Consider the following 15,317-nt stretch of genomic DNA (forward strand, 5'->3'; position numbering starts at 1 on the left):
TCTAATGAGTTAGGGCTCTGGGTTTTAGAAGATGGTACTCTGGCTAATCAGTTGAATGGAATTTAGATGGCATAATCGTCTGGTTCATACTAGCACATTGTGTTTTCTATGATTGCCGGCTTAATTTTATTGTGTAGCTTTTTCTAGTTAACACATGTTAAGTATCACAATACTTGGTTTAGAGGGTGTTTGGTTAAACTTAATACTTATTACTTAATGACTTAAACTTATTTTAAGCTAATAAGTTGTTAACTTAAGTATTAAAATTGTTTGATAAAATTAACTTAAAATTTATTTTAAATCATCAAATTGATGTATTTATTTTTATAAATTATAATTAAGGCAAAGTACATTGAGTAATAATGAAGATCATGCACTAGCAAAAGAGATCGTAAAAAAATAATAAGGGCAAATGAGGGTAAAAATGTAAAATGAATATACGGACTTAAGAATAAATTAATTATTTTTATTTGTTATTTAAAGTTTTTTATTTTAAGTCATACCATTAAGTTATTTTATAAAAAAAATATATTTAATTTATTTAATAATTTAAATTAAGTTATAAAGTTGATTTATTAAATAACGATTTATTATAAGTATTTTTATTTGGCTATGGATTTCCCTTTAGTTGGGTGTAAGGAAGGCGGGTTGGGTGAGCTTATGATACACCTATGCCAAGCTCAAGTTGAATTAAGAAACAATCGACTTTAATCCGAGCATTGATATGTGGCATTCAACTAAAGTTCACTTAAACTTCAACTTCATTTTTTTAAGCTTTGCATTACGTTTAGATCAATTAGGTTAAGATTTCGATTGGTCTAGTTATTATATGGATGAAATTAGGATTAATTAAGGGTTTTGGTTGTGTTAACTTGCCTATAACAGTTTTTTATTTCTATATATTTATATCAAAATGTAAATAGTATATAAAATAATATTTTATGAAATAAACAATAAATAAATAAATAAACTATCCATCATTTATGAAATGATAAATAATATTATTAAATTTGGTTATTTTAATTCAAAATTATTTGAAAAACATTAGGGCTAACTCTTTTTTAGAATAATTTTTTGTTCTTTAAAACAAAAAAATAAGAAAACATGTTAAACAACCAAATATTGTTTTCTATCTCTGTTGTTAAGAACATAGAACAGGTATTTTCATAATATTTTTTAGTTATTTTTTATTTATTATTTTCACTTATTTTCTAAACATGTAAAATAATTAAAAATAAAGCATTGTATATAAAAATTATTTTTAAAATATATTTAAAAATATTAATAATATGTCTAAAAAATCGAGACAAAACCCTAATCATAATCTAGGATTGAAGACGAAGTAGGGCTTTATCAATTAAGGAGAAGCAAGAGGAAAACATGGCTACAAACTCTCATTGTCGCTGTAGTACACCCTTGTCATGCTTCCCCTTGATCGACACCACCACTAGAGCAAGCAATTTTGTTGGTAGAGCGGTTGTGTGTTCTAGCGTCCCAATAGCCTTTGCCAGAAAAACATACGGCTTTGATTCCATTGCCACCATTGCTACTACAGAGAAACGACCATAGGAGGTGGTCTCTGAAAACAGTGGGGCAACTAGCCACTATTGGCGGTAGTGAAAAGAAATTTAAAGCGTCACGTCATCGAATCATCTTCCTCCAGAGACAAGTGCCCCCATTTCTCAAACAAGCTACTGAAACTGCTGGGAAAAGGATGAGGAAAAAATACCCAACGATGTTTTGTGTTTTAAAAAACTGAGAGCACTTTAGACTTCACATTCGAAACCCTACGTACCAGACAATGCATGACGCAAAAAAGATATTTAGGCTGGATTCTTGAAAATACGGGGAAAAGTAAGGGAAAAAAACTAAAGAGAAAAAGTGGATGGAGAGAAGAAAAAAAATGAAAGAAAAGTAAAAATAGATTTAAAATTGATAAATTATTTTATATATTATTGTAAGTTCATTTAACTTATTTTTCATCTTTTAATAAATTTCTAACTAATTTTAATTATATATATATATATATATATTTGTATTTTATATATTGAAATCAAATAAGAGAAAATTATTCTTTTTTAGTAATTGTTTTTTATTTTCTTAGCACTTTCTAAGAACTAAACATAGTTTAAGGGTTAGGGTACGATGTAAATAATAATTGTTTTCTAAAATTATTACCCAATGTTTTGATCTTTGAAATTTTGAGAGAAAATATGAAGGAAATAAGGTAGAGATAGAGAAAAAAAAGAAAAGAAATAAAAGGTACAAAAAAATAAAAATAAATTTAAGTAATTAAATTATTTTATATGTTTTTTTAAACTTATTTTACTTATTTTTATTTTGCTTATGTGTATAAAAATTAAATAATTTTAAAATATATTTAATTTTCTTTCATGTTTTTATGCTAAATCAAATACTAAAAAATAATTTTTCTTAATTTTTAATACATTTTTATTATAAAATATGAGAATTTATCATATTGTGGGAATTTGTAATTGATCATCTATGCTAATGTAAATTTCTTTCTAATTATCTATCCTGATTAGCTATAAAAGGAGAGTTGTTAATGAAATAACTTTCGATTCTCTATTGGCATTCTATATGATCTTCTTCCAATTTCTTCTCTTTCTCGTTATTTTTATTCAACATGTTATAACATGATCCTGAGTCAATGAAGTTTGTTTTGCAATGGAAAAGTGTGTTTCTTCCAAACTCCTTATTGATTTTAAGTAAAGAAGTTTCTACTTGTTACTTCCATGTTCAAGAAGAATTGAAAAGGCTTATTTCCTACTACAAATATTTCTACATCAATACTCATGGAAATGTATATCACAATAATTTTTATTTTTCTATATCACCCAATTTTAATTATTCATGGCTTGAAATCATGTAGAAAAGCTATTACATTAATAAATATTGATACTCATACAACTATAAGCTACGTAGATAATGTTTTGTTCTATAGATAAGAACTATTATTTACAACCAAAAGGCACAAAAAAAAAAAAAATTAGTAGATTAATAAATGATTAAATTCTTATAACCAATAGTTATGTATACATAGAAGTTACATAATTATTATACGTAATCAAAAGTGATAAAAATAAGAATATTAACATTTTTCTTAATAGCCACGTTATATTTTCTTCTATTTTTTCTTTTTATTAAATAAATAATACTTTATTCTTAATTTTTTATTCTCTTATTGGTGTTAAAGGACTTATAATATAATTAAAATTATCAATTACTTGATAATATAATTATCTAATGATATATTGATTTTATCAAATGTTATTATTTGTGGAGATTCTCCACTCCTTATATTATTGTTAATAAAGAATTTGAAAATCAATAAGGTTTTTAAATAATTTTGTATCATATTTGATTATTTTTTCAATGAACTTCAAATTACCAAACAATGGACATGAAAATCTTATTCAGGAGGTGCTACTTATCCTCGAGAAAAGAAGTCAAACAACAAGAATTTTAATTAGAATTAAATTTATTTTATAATTATTTTTATATAATTATGTGAAAATTAAATTAACAATTTAGAACCAAAATCTATGCAAAATTTATTTACTTTTTTAAATAAAATTATTCATAGTTAGCAGTTGATGGAATTATTTTTTCATTTTATTATTCAATTATTATCTAATTATTATGTTAGTTTCTTAAATCAACAGTAATTTCTAATTATTTTACCCTATGATAATATGAAATGTTGCTTCTTATGACTATAAACTATATAGAAAAATATATTTTATTATGTTACATTGTCACAAGTTATGTAGAGAAAAAAAAATCTCATATACTTTTATAGTTAGAAGTAATATAATAGTTATTTTAGCAACTTGGAGCTATATGAAAAATTCATTTATACATTCTTATAATCTGAAGCTATATAGAAAAATATTTTACATATCTTTATAGCGTAAAAAAGTTATATAAATATGTGGTTTGAAGCAATTTTTGAGTTAAAAATTAACTTTGAAAAAAGTGAATTGATCTCAATTGGGAGTGTTCTTATTGGGGAGAAGTTAGTGGATATTTTGGAGTATAAGATGGATTACTACCTTTCGAGGATCTTGGTTTACCTTCGGGTGTAGTCTTTCAATCTAAGGCAGTGTGGGACATTGGGGATGGGAGGTTCTAAAGAAACCTTGCAAGGTGAAAGAAACAATACTTGTCAAAAGGACAATGGCTAACTCTTACTAAAAGCACTTTTTTTTAGTCTTCCCATTTATTTCGTGTTCTTTTTTATTATTCCAAGAAAAGTGAGCCAGAGACTTGAAAAATTCAAGGTGTTTTTCTTTAGGGAAGGGGAACTATTGAAAAAACATCCCACTTGGTGAATTAGACCAAGATTTTTTTGCCAAAAAGGGAAGGAGAGTTGGGCTTTTGGAATCTTTCTATTTTGAATAGGGTTTTCCTAGGCAAGTGTATAAGAGATTTGTGTTAGAAAGGGAGTCATTGTGGAAACACCTTATTATAAGGAAGTTTGGGGAAGAAGAAGGGGATTGGTGCTCTATAGAGGGTGGGGGGTGTATATAATGTAGGGTTGTGGAAGACAATAAGGAAAGGGTGGGGTGCTTTCAAAAGTAAGATTTATTTTATTGTGAGTAATAGAAGAACTATAAGATTTTAAAGGGATATTTTGTGCTGGAACACTTTCTTGAGAAGCTCTTTCCCATCTTTGTTTGTTAAGTTACCTCAAAGGATGCTTGCTTAGCAAATGTTTGGGAGTAAGCTAATGTTGGGGGCATTCAAACCCATGTTTCTTAAGAAATCTCTATGATTGGGAGTATGATTATATTGATGTTATGAAAGAGCCCTTGAAAGTATGACATGGTGTAATAAAATGAAGTATAATTAACAAATGTATTTATTAAGATTTTGATTCCCTTTTTTCATCCTTATTTATTTTAATTATTATTTGAGCATTCACCCCCTATCACTTGCATTGTACATGACTTGGGTGCATAAAGAGTTGTAAAGAAAATCCAAGTCATGGGTTCCTTGTTTAGGGAAACTTGGATTATTCTATTCCCAAGCCTTGAATCTTGTTAGGTCCATGATACTATCCCTAGGGCTACTAGTCTTAGCAACGAAAGCAAAACAAATTTAAAACTTTTTATGGATCTAGATCTATATATTAGAAGTTTTACCAAGATCTGGATGTTCATAGATTAGTTCCTTGTAGTGAAGAACATTTTTGAATGTTAAAATAGTCTCTAGAGATCTTACAAGCCACTAATCTTCCACTTGATGACTCATCCTTAAGTCTAGGCATTTAGGTGGTGGAAAACTCTAAGGATTAGATGTTAGAATAAAGCCTTTTAAAAGCATGACATGATATAACAAATTTATAATTCATTATTTACTTAATCATATTCTAGTTTCACTTTTATCTATCCTTATTCCATGCATTGTACTTTACGAGTATTCTCATCTAACATCTCTTGCATTGTAAATGATTTAGGTACATTAAGAGTTGCATGGAAGATCCAAGTCATGGAATCCTTGCAAATAAATAATTTGTTCATAGCTAGTTTGTGTGCTTAGGCAACCCATTATAGGTTGTAATGCACTACCTCATAATTAGAGAGATGACTGGCCTTGACTATCGAGATGAGTTTCCTCTAGTGAGTACACTAGTGTGTATGGTTACACATTGGACATAACTTACGATAAGTCTTGATGTAAGGCTATCAAGTAGTCATGACTTCACCAAGTTGTTTCATTATGTTGCCTCTCAACTTTGAGAGAATATTGAGCTTGTGCCGAAGTTAATAATGGTTTTGACATACGGGTGAGATTCTAAAGTCATCATATATTCCTTATGGATTAGGTCATTGTTGATGGAAACTGATAACAATAAGCCTTCTCAAAGGCACCATAATATCTTATGGGATTGAAACAAATTGTCATCTTGGGTGATCCTAAGGAGATGTGTTCATGTAAAATATAGCCATAGTAGTTCCTTAAATGGAACTTGACATAAGTTCTTTGTGAGTTAAGATATGTTAGTTGATCACATAATAGGAAGATTTGCAACTCAAGGATATATAGTAGATGTAATCTTGAAAGGTTGATAACTTTTTCTTTATTAAACCACAAACACAAGTTCATGAGGAGATTGAACTACTATGATTGTAATAATTCTTTATTTGGAATTTGACATATGTTATTTGTGAGATAGAGTATGTTAGTTGATCACAAAATAGGAAGATCTAAAACTCAAGGATTGGAGAAGTAATATTGAGAGATTGATAACACATATCTCATTATATTATGGGTATTGGTTCATAAGGAGTCTACATATAGTGGATTATAGGTCACTGACTCGAGTTTATATCTCATTCTAATATCATAGGATATTGGAGTGTAGTTGACTCTCTGTACTAAGATGTTAAATTAACTTCATAATTGCATTCTTAGTGGTCCTTGTTCAAGCTCACATTCCATGGTGACACTTTTTTTCAAAGGATTTTTAGGTTACCAAGTTATATGAGTGCATAAGGACATTTGGTAAAAATGCAAGATTGTACTTGATCTTATGAATAGTCTTTTTGAACTAAACTAATTAATTAATTAAATCTCAATAAGGCTAATTAATTAATTAGAACCCATTAAGATTAATTAATTAATTAAAAATCAAGTGGGCTAAATTAAGTTAACCAAGCCTAAGATGAGTTTAAGTCACTTAAGCCCATGAGAAAGATTATATAAATTCCCTTAGGGGTTTAGGGTCTCATTTTGTGCTCTTTCTATTCAAATTCCAATGAGGAACCTGAGCCTTCACCCATCCAAAGAGGATTTCACCTCCTCTAGCGCCTAGATATAAGAAAGAGGGTTATTGGGAGGAAGATTATTTGGTGTACAAGATCTATAATGCCTACAAAGCATCTTCATTGGATTGGATTTGATCAAGGAACATCCAAATCATAAGGATGACATTTTCCTTCTCTAGATCTGAAGTTTTTAATGTTATAGCTTCTATTATGATTAGATCTAGAAAGCCATAGGAAAAAGTTGCATGCACCCTAACAATCCAAGGATGCAAATAGAGATGATACCCAAGTATTCCCAACACTTGAAGCATTCTTTTTTAGATTGCAAGGAAAATCAATGAGAAAGGATGTAGATGACAAGGTTGCATCATCAATATTGATTTGATCCAATATCTTTTATTGAATTGCTCATTCAATGAGCATTCTCAATATTACGCCTTGAATAGGATTTAAACCTCTATGCTCTTTAGCACAAGATTTTGAATCTCAAGTGATGGTTGTAGAGGAAGGCAACGTAACTTTTTAGTTAAATCTTTTTAAAAAAAAACAAAAAAAGAAAAAAGGATGGTGCAAAGGAGATTAGAATCATTTTTGGTAAATATTATTTGGAATTCATAGGCTCCCACCAAATTAAGTGTTTTTTTTTCTTTTTTCTTTTTAAAAAAAAAAAATAGGAAGTAGCTTGGAAAGGAATCTTAATTATGGATAACATGAAGAGGTCATGTTGGACGTTATTGAATAGATGACTTTTATGTAAAGATGAGGAGGAATCTAGTGAGAACATCCTCTTCCATTATTCCAAGGCAAGATTATTACAACTGGTCTTCTCCTTATTTGGAGTTATATAGGTTGTGTATTCCTTAGTTAAAAAACATTATTAAGTTGGTAGGGTCGTTTTGCTGGAGAGAAGAGGAACAAAGTCTGAAAAGTTTCTCTTTTATGTTTGTTTTGGACCATTTGGAAAGAAGAGAATAGTAACGCAATTGAAAAACTGAAGTTATAAATTAATAGCTCAAATCCTCTTTTAAGTGGAACTATTTAGTGCAGACCAAAAGGGTCCTATAGTTTGGGTCCATGTCCGAGTTTGATTTTGTTGATTTTTCAGGTTGCAAGTAAAGGGAGGAGTATTTGTTTTTATTTTCCTTTCCCTTTTATTTTTATTTTTATTTTTTGCTTTGTCGTTGTATACTTTTTTGTGTACTTTGTGTATTTTGTGTTAGCTCTTTTTGGTGCTCAATATATTTCTCTTTTTGCCTATCAAAAGATAAATATTAATTTTTCTTGTATATGCAATATGCATTAATTTTAAAAAAATGGAGTAACCTCTTAATAAATTCCTTTACCACTAACACTCAAAATCAAGAGGAAAGGGTAATTGTCAACTTTTTTAAAATGATGAAAATTTATATCTTTTCCCATAGAAAAAACATTGACCAAAACTCAAAGTCATATTTAGAAATAGAGCCATCATAGAATGAGGTCACTAAAAAATTACCAAGCATTTTATTTTCAGCCAATTAAGACCGAAGAAAACAAGGCGCCCTATACCTTTCCATCGATGCCTAGGTATGGATTTCTCAATAGAGTAGATTTGTTTTTTGTGGATACAATCATTAAGGTGGATTTTCATACCAATGGTGTTTGGATTCTAAGTACCTAGAGCATTAACAAGGTGCATTAGCATACCATATATATATATTTAGATTCTAAATATCTAAGGCATTAACAAAGTTGCTTTAAATTGAATGACCAGGATCAAAAGTTTTGATCATCATCCTTCGGATGAGGTTCAACAATGCCTGCTATGAGACCCCATATAAACGAATTCTCCTTTTCTCTCACATGCATGAAGAATTTTGTTATGGTCATGGTGAGCCATAGATGACCTCTAGTTGGTCAACAATTTTCCATAGGAATTTTTGAGGGATAAAGCTTCTCCTTCAATCTTATGGTAAATTGTTGATCCAATTAGAGTTCAGTTCTATGAGAAGATTGATGGTCAAGAACCTTGAGTAAATGCTGATCCAATTAGATTTTTCCTTTATCACCTACTTATCACTATTTTCTACGAGTACATTCCATCAAATTTGTAAAACATTTGGGTGGCATAGTATCCAACAAGGGTGAAAATTTTGCGATATATCATCGAAATATCGTGCTTCGATTGGCAGCGATACAGTATTATCATGAAAATTTTGCCCCTCTAAATAATCAAAGGGTTATTAATCCTATGATGAATATACAAATCAAGGGGTATTTGATAATTGTAAGCTAAATTAAAAAAAAAATTGTAAAATACTACAATAAAATAAACATTTCCAAAATTATTGTTATTTTAACAACATAAGAAAGGTACTATAAAAGTTGGGGCCTAATATCCAAATTAATAAAAAGTCGTGTGCCTTGAAAGAGTGATTTCTTATAAAAAAACAAAAACAAAAAATTATAAACACAAATCATTTGTTAATGAGATGATTTCATAAAAAAAAAATAAAAAATTATTCTTTCAAAAAAAAATCATTTGTTAATTGTTTCTTAAAGAGACAATTTTTAAATATTCTTTCAAAAAAAATTCCAAACAAAATTGTTACTTAAAAGAAAAGATTTCTTAAAAAAATAAAATAAAATGTATAAGCAAAAATTGTTTCTTAAAGAGGCGAAAGAGAAAATTTCTTAATATATATATAAGCAAAAATTGTTTTAGAGGTGATTTCTAAAAAAAATTTCAAAAAAAAAAAAATTGTTTCTTAAAATAATAATAATAATAATAATAATAATAAGCAAAAATTGTTCTAGATGCAAACATTTTTTCAAAAAAAAAATTGTTTCTTAAAAAAAATAATAATAATAAGCAAAAATTGTTTCTTAAAGAGACTATTTTAAAAAATTCTTTCAAAAAAAATTTCCAAACAAAAGAGAAGATTTCTTAAAAAATAAAAAGAGTAAATTGTTTGTGCTATAAAATCAAGATCAAGATGATTTCAGTTTTCTCCAAACAAGAAAAAAAAGAAAAGAAAAGACAAAAACAATTTTGTTAAAGTTATCACTTAAAGGTCTTCTTATTTATAATTATATTTTTAACTAATAATATATTTCAATAATAAAAGTATTTAAAATATACGTGCTATAAAATTAATTAATTTTATGTACTGAATTCAATATATAAAAATAATCATAATTATTATGGATATATTATTTATAAATAATAATATTATCAGTTAATTATTTTTTATATATTATTTTTAAATAATAATATTTATAAAAGTTTAAATTATGTTAACCGTTGATATATTGATATCATATTAAAAATAATACTATTTAATATTAAATTTGATATTGATTACAAGATATTCTGATTTTTAATATTTAAATTATTCTAATTAATTATTTTTAAAAATAGAAATTAATTTAGTTTTATAAACAAAATTTAATTAATTTAATCTCCAATGGAGCACAAAAGATTTAGATAAACTATTAATATGTAACCAAGAAAAAAAAATGATAAAATAAAATAATGGTGATAATATTTATAAAAAATATGAAAAAGATTACGACACTACATTATATAGATGAATGAGAAGATTTAAAGCTCTCTTTATTCTGATCTCCATCCCATGTGGGATGGGGACTTGACTTTATACTTCAATGCGTGACATGACACTATTTGAGTACTTATATTATATTGTTTAATATTGCAAACAAAATCTAAAAAGTAATTATTTTTTAAAAAATTATGATATTAAATATAAAAATAATATAAATTAAATAATATTATATTTTTAACCATTATAAAATCAAATCATATAACTTTTGACATATAGTTAAATTAAATAATTGAATTTTCTTTGATTTTCAACATATTCATATTTAAATATTATACATATTCTATTTATAAAAGATGTTACGTGAAAACATCATATTTTTTATTTTTAAAATAAAAAACATAAAATAATTTTTTATTACTGAACGTGTTTTGTTTTCTTGATTTTTTGTTTTGGAGAACCGAAAACTATTTCTGAAAATAATTATAAAAAAGTTATAAGTTCTTTGCTTCAATGATCGATACGATTTTGAAAACATTGGATAGGTCCATTTAACCAAATGTATTGGGAATGTGTTATGGTTTCTCCAAGGCACAATATTTGTTGGGTCAAATAGCAAGAAAAATATTCATCATATTCTTGACACCAACGCTGACCCATATCCATGCAGGCCTAATATTGACCAATTTTCATCCTCAAAATCAATACTTTATGGAAACAACAATGAATGATCTTTTCTTCTTTGTATTAAAAAGGCATAAATTATAAAGAAATGTAACAACCTAGCTTTTAAAATTGCATGTAACACATGCATGGCATAAATGCATTATACACAAGGAATGAAACAGACACAAATGAATGCATGCTTGACCCACCCAACAAATTTCTATTTTAGTTTCCAAAACTACCTCAATAAGAACCACCTCGTGGCTCCATCGAACGATACAACCACATTCATATGATTCCATGTGTAAACACTTTCTCAGACAATCAGCTTGATGCCTTTCATTACGTCTTCTTATCTACCCTTTTTCTCCTTCTTCTCTCTATTTGCTTATCTTAGACTTAGCACTTGTGCAATCAACCCTGATAAAGTTAGTTTTGATCAAAACTACTATAACACATGGGGATTTTATCATTTCTCCTCTATAAACAATGGGACAGAAGTTCGGCTCTCTATAGACGAATATTCTGGTTTGTATTCCTCTCACACATGCAACTTCTATGTATATATAACACTTTGGTCTACTGATCTTTGTTCATCTTTTATCATAACTTCTAAATCTTACATCCATTCTTGTTCTTGAACGGATTTAGGGTCAGGGTTTATGTCCAATCATACTTATGGCTCCGGATTCTTTCGAATGAGGATGAAGATACCAAACAAGGATTCCTTAGGAATCATCACTACTTTCTATGTAAAGATTTTGATTTTCCTTTTTCATAAGTAAGAGGGTTTTAAGGGCTTTGTTTAGTAATTGTTTTTAAAATATGGTTCTTAAAAACAATTTTTAACAACAATTTTTTTAGAATTGTTCTCAGTGTTTTTTAGTGTAAATGTCTATTTGAAATATTTTAAACATGTTTTTTGTATTTTCGAAATATGTTTTATATTTAACTTTTTTATGTAGTGTTTTATTTTAATTATTTTCTATATTTATATAATTATTTTATAAAATAATCCTAAAAAACAAGTGAAAATAACTGAAAACAACTAAAATATATTATTTGAAAATAACCTATTTTTTGTTTTTTTTTTATAAAAAAAAACTATTTTCCTTTTTTGGTTGTCAAATGAATTTTTTATGTTTTTTTTTTCTGAAAAACTATTGTTAAAAAAAAATATACTCTATTTTCTGTCTTTTAAGGAAAAAAAAACTATTTTCTTTTTTTGGTTGTCCAATGAGTTTTTCCTTTTTTTTTTTTTTCTAGAAACTATTGTTCAAAAAATTGTTATAAAAAATAGTTACCAAACAAAGCCTAAAATTCTTAACTCAATCTCTTTTCTTGTTTAGTACCTTTTCGTTTTTATTTTTTTGTTGTGATGTATCAGTAATTTATTGATAAATACTGATCAGCTTAATGGTGATTCATGACAGCTTACTTCACAGCAAAATAATCAGCCTGCTGGAAATCATGATGAACTTGATTTTGAGTTCCTAGGAGGCCATGGAATGCCATACACATTGCAAACAAATGTGTTTTCAAATGATAATGGTGGTAGGGAAGAAAGGGTTGCTCTCTGGTTCGATCCCACAGCTGATTTTCATACATATAAAATTCTATGGAACCAACATCAGATAGTGTAAGAGAATGTGTATATAGAAGTTAATTTCCTTCTTGGACAATACTTAACACTTCTTAACCTGGTTCTGATATTTTTTTTGAAGGTTTTATGTGGACAAAATCCCTATCAGAGTGTTTAAAAACAATACAGGCATTGGGGTGAATTATCCTTCCCAAGCAATGAGTGTGGTGGGAAGTTTATGGAGTGACACAACTTGGGCAGCCCATGGGCAGCAAATTAACTGGACTCAAGCACCCTTTGTGGCTTACTTTCAGGGATTCAATATTAATGGCTGCTTGAAAGACATCGACAGTACTAGTCAATGTAATTCTACCCACTATAGGTGGAATGGACCGAGGTACATGGGATTGGACCAGACTGAAATCGTCGCTTATGAGAAGGTGAGACGGAAATATTTGACTTATAGCTATTGTTCTGATAGGGGAAGCCTTCACCCAGAATGCCCAAGGCGAACATTAGAATGATTTTGTCATCAAAATTGTTGTCTACCAATCTTATATTGAAGGATGCATAATAATTATTTGCAGATGATTACATTCTTGGTGTATTTGTTCTAATCTATAGTTGCAAATTAAGGTAAAATAATGTCCATGGAGCCTATGTAATTATTGTACACTTACTATCCACAGGCATTCTAGGCCCGTAGGACCTTACCAAATTAAGGTTCCCCTATATAGTTAGTTCATGTGAATATCATAATCATTCCCATGGAACATAATATCATATGTCACGCCCCAAAATCCACTCCAAGGGCATGACGGTCATTTTATACCTCAAGCCCAAAGGCTCAAAGTGGAAACGATACAAACATTTATATTGTAATTGAAAATTTACCAATTACCTAATTCCTATTCAGAGTAGTAAAACAAAATTCTAAAATCTCCAAGTATCAACTTTAAAAAAACCTAACATATCAATTATAATGTTATTGTCCAAATAACTCCAAATTTAAATAATTTAAACGAGAATTAAATTTTAACATTTAAACAATGACCAACATAAAGTTTTGAATCAAAATCCTAACAAAGAAAAATTCTCTAGCTTAACCATCACTCCTCACCCGAACGGAGAGTACCTGAAAAAAAATATCAATGAAGGAGGGTGAGCTCAAAGCCCAATAAGGAACATTAATACAGTTTCATGGATCAAACATTTTTCAATCATGCTTGCAAATAGGAGATATAACATATACTTATTTTTATAAAAACTTTTGAGTTCAAAATACTAATACATTCAAACTTTGCAACAAACCTTTTCATATCAATTTCAAAACAATTTCTTATCAAAACCAAATCAAATGCATTCAAAATATCTTTACTCTGGTTATCAAATAAAAAATGGTACCCAATTAGGTGGGACTTCACAAATGAGTGGCTAATTTCAAATTTGTTCTAGTTAAGGTGAACAAAACCAAATATCAACAATTATAACCCGTTGACTAGGGCCATAAAGTCAACTATTATAACCCGTTGACTAGGGTCATATAATATCAACTATTATAACCTATTGATTAGGGTCGAATATGTCAACAATTATAACCCGTTGACTAGGGCTATAGAAACCAGAGTCAAATATTTTATTTCATTAATTCAAACTTGCAAAACAAAATATCATATCTCCAAAAAATTTCACTTTTCATAAATAAACAAAGAAAATTCTCAAAAAAAAAATACTTTGCATACAAAACATATATTTGATCCATGCGAAAATATAAAAATAATATTTTTACACATTTCAAAATACAATATAAAAAAAAATTATTTTCTTTTATAAAAATTTGTATTAATTTCCTTTACCTTGAAGAAGTGCTTAAAAACTTGAAGTATTTAACTTGACGAATTTACTCCTCACCTAACATTTCATACACAATTATCTAAAGGTAAAAATTTGACAATCTTAAAAATATTTTATTTAGTATTAGAAACCCTAATTAATTTCTCATATTAATATTATTGCCATCCAATAATATTTTCAACTTCCTAAACAATAATTTATTTCTTTTTTTCTAACTTATCTAAATTAAATATTTTAAGAATATTTATTTGCATTCAACTATTATTACTATTATTTAAATCTCCTAAACTTAACAAATACCCCATGCAATTTTATTTTTTATTTATTTATTTATTTATTTTTTTCAACATGCCAAATCCTTCCTACGCATCTTTCATTTCTTTTTCTCTCTCTAAAGTCAAAACTTTTAACCTCCATACTCACAAATTTTATGTAATTTTCATATCCGAAACTATATAATTTTCTATTTTTTTATTTATCTAGTTCTATTAATTTGAGTAATCAAAATTTATCGATCTCCATTAATAAATCAAACTATGTTCATAACTTTTTAATATTTTTGACATAGAAATTAATTAAACGAACTCTAATCAAAATTGAGATATTCCAAGGAATATCTAAAGTGTTCAAAACTAATTAACGAATATAAAATATTAACTAGGGTTAGAATCTTACCTGGAAAAATCTGAACTTCAAACTCTAGACCTTTAAACCTTTAGCCCTACGTTCTCCAATTCTTTGATTTTTGGTTAATATAGTTTTCTAAATAAGGAAGATAAGAGGAAAATCTAATTTATACCTAAGATTTTTAATTGTAAAAGGACTTTTTTACCTTTAATGAGTTTAATTAATTAATTTTTAATTTACTTTTTTGCCCCT

General features: G+C 27.7%; 1 protein-coding gene across 1 annotated transcript; it reads left to right on the forward strand.

Moving 5' to 3' along the window:
• Positions 1–11,334: 11,334 nt before the first annotated feature.
• Positions 11,335–13,108, forward strand: LOC104877288 (putative xyloglucan endotransglucosylase/hydrolase protein 1). The gene is made up of 4 exons (XM_010648241.1): positions 11,335–11,530; positions 11,654–11,754; positions 12,436–12,641; positions 12,727–13,108. Exons 1-4 carry the CDS (start codon positions 11,335–11,337, stop codon positions 13,106–13,108), a joined length of 885 nt encoding a protein of 294 aa, XP_010646543.1.
• The last annotated feature ends 2,209 nt before the right edge of the window (positions 13,109–15,317 follow it).

This window comes from Vitis vinifera, chromosome 7 (assembly GCF_030704535.1).
Source record: "Vitis vinifera cultivar Pinot Noir 40024 chromosome 7, ASM3070453v1".
NCBI lineage: Eukaryota > Viridiplantae > Streptophyta > Magnoliopsida > Vitales > Vitaceae > Vitis > Vitis vinifera.